The 13592-nt window shown below is 34.6% G+C and overlaps 1 protein-coding gene across 1 annotated transcript in view; it reads left to right on the forward strand.

Moving 5' to 3' along the window:
- Window positions 1-13592, forward strand: part of ERP44 (endoplasmic reticulum protein 44) — a 59033-nt gene that overhangs the window by 22045 nt on the left and 23396 nt on the right. Inside the window, exons 3-4 of the mRNA XM_045563140.1 lie at window positions 1093-1132; window positions 6134-6249. Of these exons, the coding sequence (XP_045419096.1) occupies window positions 1093-1132; window positions 6134-6249 (156 nt within the window). The remainder of the gene's footprint in view (window positions 1-1092; window positions 1133-6133; window positions 6250-13592) is intronic.

Raw genomic sequence — 13592 nt, forward strand, 5'->3', positions numbered from 1 at the left:
TCCATTTCAGCTACTGGTTTACACATAACAAAACCAAAGATAATAAAGGTAAAAAGAGTTATAACATTCATTGAGCATCATATATTTTATGCTCCTAAAACTTTAAATGCTAATGAGTCTATTCCCATCTTATAGGATCTTTTTAGAGCTGTTGTTCCATAAACTTTAGCATGTATCAGAATCACCTGGAGGGCTTGTTAATATCTATACTGCTAGCCCTGACCCCCAGTTTCTGATAGAAACAGTTCCTAGGTGATGCTTCTGGTCCAGGAACCAGAGTTTATGAACCACTGCTTTAGAGTGTATGAGCAAATGAAAAAAAAGTGCTTTGAAGGTAAAAAAGGAAGAAGGGAATTGAAACTGACATGCCATTCTCACTCCTGTCATCTTTCAGATTCTAGAATATCTTTGTTTTATTTTCGTAGGTGCTTGAGAAGTTTGTTTCTCCAAATTAGGTTTAGGCAAAAGAAACAGTGCTACATCTTTTTCATATCTTCACATCCTGATATGCAAATGATACTAAGTTATTTTTGCAACAGAAAATAACTGTTAAATGGACAGGAACCAGAAAAAGAGCATCTTCTGCAATGCTGTTATAGATTGCATGTTGCCAACTAGATGGGACTTCTGAGATTTAGAAATATCTTAGTTAAGTATACAGGTCTATTCTGTGAAATAGGATTTTACTTAAAGAACTGATTCTCAGTTATTCATGAACATGAAAGATCAAAAAATGGATTATTAAAATTCAGATTGTGTACTTTTTATGAGAGTAGGCCATTTAATAGCTTACTTGCATGATCTGGGTTTGATTTCCCTTTTGCTTTATAATCATTTAAGATACAATGAAGGCATAAAGATAGAAGGTATAGAGAGAAGAGACAGGGGCTCCCACAAATTATATAAGTCACGGATGAATGACTCTTAAGTGTGGGTTTCTGAGTAAGAGGTAACTTAATTGTTATGGAATTATTTTAGTGGGCCCTTATAATGGGAAGAGATCATGATGAAAACTGTATCTTTAATTATGTCGAGATTATGTAGATACATAAAAATAACTTAGCCTGTTTGGTTTTTGTTTTTCAATTTCAGACAATGCTGATGTTGCTTTAGTAAATTTTTATGCTGACTGGTAAGTAATCTTGTTTTAACTTTTTTTTTGCATCAATTATTTTTTAGTTTTAATTTTTTAATTTGTTAAGGGTGAATTTATCTTTGCTGGAAAGGGGTTGTTGGGGAAGCCTTTTTCTATTGCAAGACAGTATTCCATACACAGAATTAATTAAGGTTCATCCACAAATGAAGCAGTTTAACTTGATGAGGATTTCTGTTTTAAGAGAAAAATATAACTAATTTCATGGTCCCATAACTTAAAATAGAAACAGGTAACATAAAAACTCAAATATGACCCCCCCCCCCAAAAAAAGGGAACATATAATACAATTCTGTTTGTTCCAACCTTGGAAGGAATGCAGTGTTTGAGTGTAGGTCAGGATTTGGGTGTGGCACATTCAGAAGGAAAAATTATGTTGACATTTTTTAACTTATGCAATTTGCTACCTCTTCCAGGAATCCTTTACTCCTTCCCCTGGCTGAATCAGATCCTGTCTTCTGTGTTTATGTGATACCCTGTGTACCACTTTCTGTTTCTTACTAAATGGTTTGTCTTTTCTTCTTTGTGCCCTGGGGCAAACAAAGTTTGAGGGCACAGATAATGTCTTACTTGGGACTCCCAGCATCTAGAACAAAGACATGATGCATAGTAGACGTTAAAGAATGTGGCATGGGGATTTAAAGAAGGGAGATTTAGCTGAAGAGAAGTTTGAAACACTGGCATATTCTTTATTTCTAGACAAGCTATCTTGTTTGACCCTTTAAAGCTTACTATTAATAGCTATTAGCTGCCACTACCCTACTTCAGGCCATAGTCCTGCAATTTACCTAGAATTCCTGCAACAGTATCCTCATTTTTCTGTGCCTCTAGTCTTATGTATCTCCATTCTTTTTCTACAGTGTAAGGCAAAGTTCTCTTTCCTACAGTGCAAATTAGATTAGTTTATACTCCTTCTTAAAACCCTTAAATGGTTTTCCATTACCTTTGGGTTAAAATTTCAGTCCCTCACTTTGGCCTAGAAGACCCCTCGTGACCTGGTTCCTTCCTCCCTCTGCAGCTGTATCCCTTGCCTCTCTCTACTGCATATTCTGCTCCAGTTATACTAAGCTTCTTTTCAATTCCTGTAAAATTCTGTACTTCACTATTGGACCACCTGCCTGGATGGATCACTCTTTTCTCACCTACTTCTTTACTTAGTCAACTCCTAATCATCTTTCAAGTCTTAGATTAGATGCCACTTTGTCTAGGTCACCTTCCTAAATGAATATGCCTACTGCTACTCTCAAGTCAGATTAGGAACCCTACTGTATTTCCCATAACACCCCATATTTACCCAGTTATAACACATGTTATAATCTAGTTGGTGGCTCCCTACTACATTGTTTGCTTTGTGAAAATAGTTACCATGGCTATATTTTTTTTCAACATTAGTCCCGAAGCACTTTGCGTAATATGTGGCTGATAAGTACATAATAAATATCTACCAAATGAATGTATGTATGGTATGGGTATTTAAAGAACTTTCATAAAAAGTTGAAGATACACAGAGAAAATAACATTTATAAAATAATGTAACACAAGTAGCATTTTCCAAGGTAAATTAGGATTGTCCATGTGTATTAGTAGCCACAAAATTTGGTAGATCATTCAATCCATTTTAAAAATAAGAAAACTGAGATCCAGAGGAGTAAAGCATTTTCCCAAAGTTACCTGACTAGATTGTGGCAGAGGAAAAACTAGAACGAAGTTCTTTTTTGACTGAGGGCTTTTGTGTGTTGTAAGAAATAGTAATAGAATGTGCTACTGACCTTTTTGCAAAAACTAAATTGGAAATGTGGACAAATTTCAGTTATTTGGGAAAACATATTACCTAAAGAATGCCTTGAGTTGTTCATGAATTATTACTCTTCTATTCAACTGGAAAAACTTGGGTAACTGGCTGTAGGACACAGACTTACACTGTGTGGCCTCAAAGGCTAGACTCTTGAGTTCCCTCTGAAAGATATGGATGTGGCACAGTTTAAAGAATTCTCCAATGCTCACTGCGTCCATTAGTTGTGAGTTTACCCACCCCCAAACTCCCTACCCCCAAAGAATATTATTACTGTGTGAGCACCTTAGTGTTGATCAGTCAGTGCCAGTTTGATGGCAAGTACATGTGGTGCCTATTCTTCCATTCTTGTGATACCTCACTTCAGAGGATGAGCATTGGTAGTGGGGGGAAAGGGCATGTCTCAAATCATGGTTGGAATGTGGCAAAGTCGTAACGTGTAACCAAAATGTTTGTACCCCAATAATTTCCTGAAAAAAAAGACTATAAAAACCAAAAAAAAAAAAAACCAACCAAAAATTCTCTAATAGAGCTGCCCCAAAATACTGCTATGCCTCAGAGAGTAATAAACCATAATAAGTGTTTAATAATGCTACTATGTGCCAGACTCTTTATGTACATTGTTTTTAATGCTCAGAACTACCCTGCAGGTAGGTATTATAATTTCCATTTTAGGTTGAGGAAATTGAGGCTCAGAAAGGTCATACGGCTAGTAAGTGGTGGAACTGGGATATAAACTCAGGTATGTCTGACTCCAAAGCTTATTTTCCCCCTAGTAGGTCATATTAGTAAGCACCCCCAAAGTGTCCCTCCAAAGAGTTTTACTTATTTGGTTGATTTGTTAAGGATTAATTTAAGCACTAGATTGGAAATTGGGTTTAGATAACCCTAAGGCCCTTTAATAGGTTCATTGCTTTTACGATGTTTCTTTTATAAATGTAACATTTCCATATTAATGGATACATGTGTATGAAGGTACAGTAATATTGGAAATGAACTTTTATTTCATCTTCCTCTTTCACCTTTTGGTATAGGTTGAGTATCCCTTGTCTGAAATGCTTAGGACCAGAAATGTTTCAGATTTTTTCAGATTTTGGAATATTTGCATTGTACTTACCAGTTCAGCATTCCTAATCCAAAAATTCCAAATCCTAGATGCTCCTATGAGCATTTCCTTTGAGCATCATGTCGATGATTAAACAGTTTCAGATTTTGGAGCATTGCAGATTTTGGGTTTTTGGATTGGGGATACTTAACCTGTATTAAAACTGATTCTATTTTAAACATGAACCCATGCTTGAGTACTTACAGGGCAGCAAACTGAACAATCCAGATGGAAGGAGCCCTTGATGTGTGTCTAAAGACTACTTCTAACTTCTTCTTCCAGAAGAAGCCTGACCACTAATTCTTTACTAGGCCATATCCAAATTCTTCAAGCAACCATTAATCAATGCCCACTCCTTGCCTAGCCCCGCCCTCTAGCTACCCTATTTTCAGCAAACTGTAAGAACCCACAATCCTGGGTCCTAGCTTCTCCAGTTCTTCCATTCTATCAATTTATTCATTTAACAGACAACTATTGAATGCTTATTAGATTACGTAGTCAAATAAGACATGGTCCATGATGTCCACCGACCCCACCCACCTATCCCAGATGGGAGAGATTTAAGAATGCTAAAAGAGGAAAGAGCCACTTGAAAGCAAGAGATTGAAGATACAGATTGTGTCTCCTTGATATATTCTAGGACATCTCCTTAGGAAGTCAGGTGAGTGGGCTAGAAGAGATACATACAAGAAGAAATAGGGAGGAAGTATAATGTTTGTATCCTTTCATAGGCTTTACAATATTTTTATTGAATTATAGCTAATATGACCTGATCATTTGTGGATCAAACAGGTCACAGGCTTCATATAAGTAAATTTCTTGATGGAAAAGAGCTCTGGAAGCAATAGTAGCAATTATAGTTTTTTTGTTTACATATCCTCAATACTTTTGCCATAACAGAATGACCATTCTAACCCAGCTGGTTGTATGCTGATTCTAATTCTTCTTCCCTTTCTTATCAGGTCCCTTTAATGACCCAGAACATATATAGTCATGCACTGCATAACAATATTTAGATCAATGACAGAGGTCCCATAAAATTATAATACCATATTTTTACTGTACCTTTTCTCTGTTTAGATACACAAATACTTACCACTATGTTACAGTTGCCTACAGTATTCAGTACACTTACATGCTGTACAGGTTTATAGCCTAGGAGCAATAGGCTATAGGTGTGTAGTAGGCTCTACTATCTAGGTTTGTGTAAGTACACCCTATGATGTTCTCGCAATGAAGAAATCGCCTGATGCTTTTCATCTCCTGGAGTGTATCCCCATTGTTAAGCAATGCATGACTGTATTTGTGAAGTGGTTGGCCTGATTAAGGGACAGTCAGAATTAGAAGTAACAAGTTCCTGGAATATTGTGGGATTTGTGCCCAATTTTTAAAATAAAAGAAAAAAAAGTAAATATAGACAGGAAGTCTTGTTTAGGAATTTATTAAAATAGTTGCTTCTGGACTTAACATATTGAGTATGTTTACAGATATAAAAGCCCATTTTAACAAAAGATAAATTTTGAGGGGAACCAGTTCATTGCATACCATGTATCCTTTTACTACAACTTATTTAGTATGCTAACTTGCCTGTGAGATTTGATTGAACTGGCCAGGTAGATTGATCTAATATTTATTATTAAAAAATTAGTATTTAATATTAAATTTTTTTACAGTAGCCTAAAAATATGTTCATTATTTACAGAAAGCTAATTCCTTTTATAAATGGTGAAGCCTCAGTAGTTACAAGGCCTGGTAGTACATCTTCGAGGACTTATTTCAGACCTATTTCATGGCCTCTGCAAGAGCTTCTTAGCTGTGTGCTCCATAATACTGGCAATTACCTTAAGGTGAAAAAAACCAACATCTTTTAGTTATTTATGCAGTCTTAGAATTGGAGTATAGTCTTTGAATTCAAAATCGTCTTCCTCTCCATTGAATGACATCAGGATCCATAATTAAATTACATATGTGATTCTCTTGCGGACTTGTTTATTGTACCTATACTAAGTATCAGTGAGTGATAACTAAAACAAGATTTTATTACTTCTTTTCATTTCTAATTGGTATCCTTTCCCATGTGTAGGTGTCGTTTCAGTCAGATGTTGCATCCAATTTTTGAGGAAGCTTCTGATGTCATTAAGGAAGAATATCCAAATGAAAATCAAGTCGTGTTTGCCAGAGTTGATTGTGATCAGCACTGTAAGTACCTTAATAGGACATCTGGAAAAAACTGTCCTATCCCTACCTCTGCTGCACACTCACTCTCACACACACACACACACACACACACACACACATACGTGTACACTCTCTCTCTCACACACACATACTCTCTCTATTTTCTTTTTTCAAATGCTCTACTTTAACTGGAGAACAATCTGAAAAGATTCTAGTGACCTTGGTTAAATTGTTACAATTTAATTTTTATGTTCTTATAACACTGCTTTCCATTTTGATGTGTAAAGGATTTTTTTAAATTAAAATATAATAGGTCAAGCATAGGGATAGTAACTAGCAATGTTTTCTACCAAATAAATATCAAAATCAATGAATAAAATTGAAATATAGTTTTAGAAGAAAAAAATGGATTTGTTTTAGAGTCATGTGGAAGTACCATTTGTAGTCATTTAAAATAAGATAGTCTCAGATTTTTGTGTGTTTTTTTTTATTTTAGAGAATCTACTAAGATTAACCTAGACTATCTTTGAGGTGTAATTAGCTATAGCTACTGCTTATAATTATTGAGAGTATTTAGAAACTTGGGTTAAACTCTTAAAATCCAATCTCTTGAATTTTGCTTGTCCTAGTAGGGCATTCTCTGTAACATCTTCATGGTTTTCCATATAGATGACACATTTCTCTAGCTTGAACTAGTGAGCTTGCTAGTGGTATTTCCTCCTGAATTCTCCCATTACACTTGAACTTTCGTCTTTCATAGTACCAAACTCATTGTATTTGGTAGTTCTGGTTCATTGTGTCTTAGTTGTCTCGTCAGCTGCATTGTCAGTTCTTTAAGGCAGGAATTTTTTTGTTTCCTTTTTTTTTAATGCTTTCTTTTAAGTGGAGACCAAACCACTTATTAATCTTTGTATCTCAAGCATCTGACAGTTTCTGGGAGACAGAGACTGCTCATTAAAGGCTTGTTGTATTGAGTTACTGGTAAGTTGGCCTGAACACAGAGCTATCTTCCATTCTGCAAGTTTTCTATCCTCTGTACTTAACCCACTGATTAGAATTTGTGTGTGTGTGTGTGTGTGTGTGTGTGTGTATTTGTACATACTAACTTTTCATTTTACTGATGAGGAAATAGAAGTAAAGTGGCTTAACGATTGTTACATGTCTTCATGCCTCTAGTCAGGCCAGAATTAGAATCCTGATCTCCTGACCAAATGCCTTCACAGACCTATTTGGGGATTTATTGGTGTAGCTTTGTGCTAGGCAGAAAAGCATTTTCTAACAGCAAATCATTTTAAAGTCTTATAAGCCATACTCCATATTTCTTGTCTGCTGAGATTCAGAACTAGGTAAGATGGAGGGAGCAATAGAAGATTGTCAGTACAAGCATGGACTACATTTTCACACTGCTTTGTAGATTTTTTTCTTCTACCTTTCACTGACGCAGAACATGATGCTTTTGGTATGGAGTCTCGTTTTAAATCTTTCTATTCTTTACATATTTAATTAGATATTCCAGTGCAGATAAGACTTCCTACTTTTACTGAATTTGAACCATAAAACCTGAAATTATGCTCTCAAGCTTACAGTCATTGAGAACAGAAACTGCTATTTATATCATTGAACTAAAATTTCATTTGTTCTGTCTTTTAAACAGATTAACTTACTTTTGAAATAAATCTGACATCATTGCTAGTAAGTTTTCTTTTTATGGGAGCAAATAGCCACAGTTTAAATGCTTTTCAATTAGAGAGATCTATAAAGTTAGTAGTTACTAATGAAAGTTATATCTGAAGTGTTGTGTATTCTATTTTTTCTCTTCTGTGTAATTCTTTTAAAAAAATGACATGAGACCCTTGATGATTTATTCACATTTTACACTCTTTAGAGATAGTTAGACTGTACTTTTAAACCCCTCAGGTGCCAGTTGGATTGTAAAAGTTTTGAATTAAAAGAACCTTAAGAATTCTGTTTTCTGAAGAGAACTGCCTATTAAGGAAGTTAATAGGCCTTAAGGCCTATTAAGCAAATTTTCTTTGGTAGGATTTGTTTTTTCCTCCTAACAATTTAAATAACTTTAATTTACTCACACAGCTACCAGTGCTTTGAAAATAGATTTTTCAGTCCTAAAAAGCAGCTTTGTTTTTTTTAAAAAAAAATTTATTGAAGTGTGATTGACACATAAAAAACTTTACAAGTTTAAATGATACAATTTTATAAGTTTTGATACGTGTGTATCCATGAAACCATCACCACAATGAAGATGTGGAACATATCTGTCATCCCCCTAAACTTTCCTTGTGCTCCTTTGTGGTCTTTCTCTTCTCCACCTCCTCATCTTCAGGGAACCATCTACTTTCTGTCACCATAGATTACTTTGCATTTTCTCGAATTTTGTATAAGTGGACTCATACAGTAGGTGTTCCTTTTTTGTCTTTTTTTTAACTCAGCATGTTTATTTTGAGATTGTTCCATGTTACATGTATCATTCATTTTTATTATTAATATTTAGTAGTATTCCATCGTATGGCTATATACCACAATTTATGTGTTCACCTGCTGATAGAGCATTTGAGTTGTTTCTACTTTTTAACTATTACAGATAAAGCTGCTATGACATCCAGGTACAAGTCTTTGTACATATGCTTTCTTTTATCCTTGGCAAATACCTAGGTGTGAAATGCCTGGGTCATAATGTAGGTGTATGTTTAACTTTTTAAGAAACTGCCAATGTGCTTGTACTATTTTACATAGCCGTTAGCAATGTATGAGAGTTCCAGTTGTTCCATATTCTTGCCAATACTTAGAATGGGCAGGCTGTTTAATTTTACATATTCTAATGTATGTGAAGTGGTGTTTCCTTGTGGTTTAATTTGCATTTTTGCATTTCCCTAATAATTAATGATGTTGAGGATATTTTAATATGCTAATACGACATTTGTGTATCTGTGGTGAAGTGTCTGTTCAAATCTTACAAATTTTTTTATTGGATTGTTTGTCTTCTTGAGTTCTGAGAGTTCTTTGTATATTATGAATGCAAATCTTTTTTCAGATGTGTAATTTGCAAAATTTCTTCTTTTTCCACTAAGAGTTTCTTTTTAAAAAATTTTGGTAAAATACACATAACATAAAAGTTACCTTCTTAACCATTTTTAATTATAGTTCAACAGTGTTAGGTATATTCACATTGTTGGGCAACCAGTCTCCAATAATATTAATATTATTAATATTAATCAGTACTATTCCATTATATGTATATATCACGTTTTGTTTATCCATTATCCATGGATGCAACTTGGGTTGCTTCTATCTCTTGGTTATTGGAATAATGATGCTGTGAATAGGGGTGTATAGATAGCTCTTTGAGACCTTGTTTTCAATACCCAGCAGTAGAATTGCTGGATCATATGGTAGTTTTTAATTTTTTGAGGAACCACCATACTGTCTTTCATAGTTGCTGCACCATTTACATTCCCATTAGCATTGCTCAAGGGTTCAGTTTCCACATCTTCACCAACACTTATTTTCTGGTTTTTTTGATAGTAGCCATCCTAATGGGTGTGAGGTTATATCTCATTGTGGTTTTGGATGCATTTCCCTAATTAGTGATGTTCACTATCTTTTCATATGGTTTTTGGTCATTAGTATATCTTCCTTGGAGAAATGTTTATTCAATTCTGTTGCCCATTTTCTTTTTTTTTTTGAGACAAAGTGTCACTTTGTTGCCCGAGCTAGAGTGAGTGCCGTGGCGTCAGCCTCGCTCACAGCAACCTCAAACTCCTGGGCTTAAGCGATCCTACTGCCTCAGCCTTCCGAGTAGCTGGGACTACAGGCATGCGCCACCATGCCCAGCTAATTTTTTCTATATATATTTTTAGTTGGCCAGATAATTTATTTCTATTTTTAGTACAGACGGGGTCTCGCTCAGGCTGGTCTCGAACTCCTGACCTCGAGCGATCCACCCGCCTCGGCCTCCCAGAGGGCTAGGATTACAGGTGTGAGCCACCGCGCCCGGCCTATTTTCTAATCAGGTTATTTTGTTATTGTTGAGTTGTAGGAGTTCTTTGTATAGTTTGGATGTTAACCCATCATCATATATATGATTTACAAATATTTTCTCCTGTTGTGTAGGTTGCCTTTTCACTCTGTTGATTATGTCCTTTGATGCTTTGAAGTTTTTAATTTTGTTGTAGTCCAACTTACTTATTTTTACATTTGTTGCCTGTGCCTTAAGTGTTAACATCTAAGAAATCATTACAAATCCAGTGTTAATGAAGCTTTTCTTCTGTGCTTTCTTCTAAATTTTTATAGGTTTAGGTCTTACATTTAAGTCTTTGATCTAGTTTGAGTTAATTTTTGTATATGGAGTAAGGTAAGGGTCCAGTTTCATTCTTTTGCACATGGATATCCAGGTTTCCCAGCACCATTTGTTGAAGAGACTGTCTTTTTCCCATTGAATGGTCTTGGCACCCTTGTTGAAAATCACTTGACCACATATTTGCGGGTTTATTTCTGGGTTCCCTATTCTGTTCCATGGTCTGTATGTCTCTCTTTATGCCAGTTCCACACTACTATGATTACTGTAGCTTTGTAATAAGTTTTGAAACCAGAAAGTATGAGACCTCTTCCAACTTTGTTTAAGAGTATCTTTTGAAGAGCAGATATTCATAATTTTGGTGAAGTCTTATTTATCAGTTTTTTAATAGATTATACCTTTGATGTATCTGAGGAATCTTTGCCTCACTGAAGATCACAGAGATTTTTTGCTATGTTTTCTTTTTTAATTTTATAGTATGTAGGTCTACATTTATGTCTGTGATCCACTTGTAGCTAATTTTTACATGTGGTACAGTGTAAGAATTGTAGTTCTTTTTTTTTTTGCTTGTAGTTATCAAGCTATTTCAGCATTATTTGTTGAAAAGACTATCCTTTCTTCACTGTCTTTGAATCTTTGTCAAAATAAACTTACCGTGTATGTGTGGGTCTATTTCTGGTCTCTCCTGTACGGTTGATCTGTCTGTCTATGTTTATGCTAATACCATACTTTCTAGATTACTATAGCTTATAAAAGTCTTAAAGTCTAGTAGGGTAAAGCTTTCAACTTTTCACCTTGTTTTCCAAAGTGATTTGGCTATTTTGGTTGCTTTGGATTTCCATATGACTTTTAGAATCAGCTTGTTAATTTCTAACAACAACATAAAAGACTGCTGGGATTTTAATTGGGGTTACATTGAATTCTTAGACCAATTTGTGGAGAATTGTTATTTTAACAATATTGAGTCTTCCAATCCATGAACATTGTACATCTCCCCATTTATTTAGGTATTTTCAATTTTTCTCAATGTTTTGTGGTATTCAACCTATATGTCTTGCATATCTTTGTCAGATTTATCCCTAAATATTTCTTATTTTTTGATGCAATTGTAAGTGATATTTTAAGATTAACTTTATTTTTGGAATTACTGTGGATATAGAAAAGTTGCAAAAATAATATAAAGTTCCCTTATATTCCTTACCCATTTTACCCTAGCATCAACATCTTACATTACTATGGACATTTATCAAAACTAAGAAACTAACATTGATACATTGCTGTTAACTGAACTGTAGACTTTATTCAAATTTTATTAGACTTTATTCAAATTTTTTCCATGAATATCTTTTCTCTGTTCCAGGATATTGCATTTAGTCATCAGGTATTCTTGGTTACCTCTGATCTGTCCATTTCTCTGTCTTTATTTTTCAGAACCTTGACAATTTTGAGGAGTATTGGTCAGGAATTTTTTAGCATATACCTAATTTTGGGTTGGTCTGGGTTTTTTTGTCAGGCACTGCATATCTTTTGTGAGATTTATCCCTGAGTAGTTTTTGTTTGGGGATGCTATTATAAATGGTATTGATTTTTAAATTTTAATTTTCAGTTTTTCTTGCTAGTTTATGTAAATAAAATTGACTTTTGTATATTGATCTTATATGCTGGAACTTACTAGTTCCAATAAGTTTTATGTAGAGTCTATAGGATTTTCTACTTAGACAATTACGTTGTATTCAAATAAAAGCAGTTTTCCTTTTGTGATCTGTTTTTCCTTATAGTATTCTATATTGTATCCAGCCAAGTGTACCTACTTGTTGCTTTAGGATTGGTTTTTGTCAGGCAGAAGATTTATAAGATGCTTCCTAGCAAAGGCATAAGGTGGCCTCAGAATCAAGATATCATCATACTACATCCCCATATGTCTCATTCTTGCTAATCACCTGTCTGATATTGTGGCAGCCTGCTCTGTCCTGCCCTCTAATTCTTTAGTCTGTCTGTCTTGCTTCTGACTCACTGCTTCACTGAGACCTGTCATCTAAAGTAATAGTATTATTTCTTTGAAAAGTTCCTCTAAAAAGTTTCTAGTCAAATTGCTTGGAGAAAAACTACTGTTGATTGAGTGCTTCCTTGGATTTAGGTATGTTCTCATTTGTATTATTTCAATTATCTTTACCACAGTTCAGCACAGCTTGAGTTAGATAGTATTATTCATGCATTCAACAAAATATTTTTATGCCTAGCCTTTGTAATGCAATGTGGAAGGTCCTATATATAGAGAGAGAGATATAGCAATGAAGCAAACACACCCAGAAAGACATATACTGATTTCTTTTCCTTTAGTGGAATTGCTGGGTCATATGGTAGTTCTGTTTTTAGTTTTTGAGAACCCTCCATACTGTTTTTCGTAATGGCTGCGCTAATTTACATTCCCACCCACAGTGTATAAGAGTTTCCTTTTTACCACATCCTTGCCAGCATTTGTTATTTTTGTTTTTTTTGATAATAGCCACTCTAACTATAGTGTTCTTTAGTACTGTAGGGTAAGATGATATCTCATTGTAGTTTTGATTTGCACTTCCCTGATGATTAGTGATGTTGAGCATTTGTTCATATACTTGGCCATTTGTATATCTTCTTTTGAGAAGTATCTTATTCAGATTCTTTGACCACTTTTTAATGGTTTTTTTGGGGGTTTTTTGCTGTTGAGTTGAACTTCTTATATATTCTGGATATTAATCCTTGTCAAATGAATAGTTTGCAGATATTTTCTCCCATTCTGCAGGTTATCTCTTCACTCTGTTGATTATTTCCTTTGTTCTGCAGAAGCTTTTTAGTTTGATATTCCATTTGTCTATTTTTTCTATTGTTTCTGTGATTTTGAAGTCTTATCCATAAAATCTTTGTCCAGACCAATGTCCTGAGGTGTTTGCCCTTTGTTTTTTTCTAGTAGTTTTATAGTTTAGGGTCTTACATTTAAGTGTTTAATCCATTTTGAGTTGATTTTTGTATATGGTGAGAGGGGCACTTAGAATTTTTTATACCTATCATAAGA

Source organism: Lemur catta, chromosome 10 (genome assembly GCF_020740605.2).
Source record: "Lemur catta isolate mLemCat1 chromosome 10, mLemCat1.pri, whole genome shotgun sequence".
Taxonomy (NCBI): domain Eukaryota; kingdom Metazoa; phylum Chordata; class Mammalia; order Primates; family Lemuridae; genus Lemur; species Lemur catta.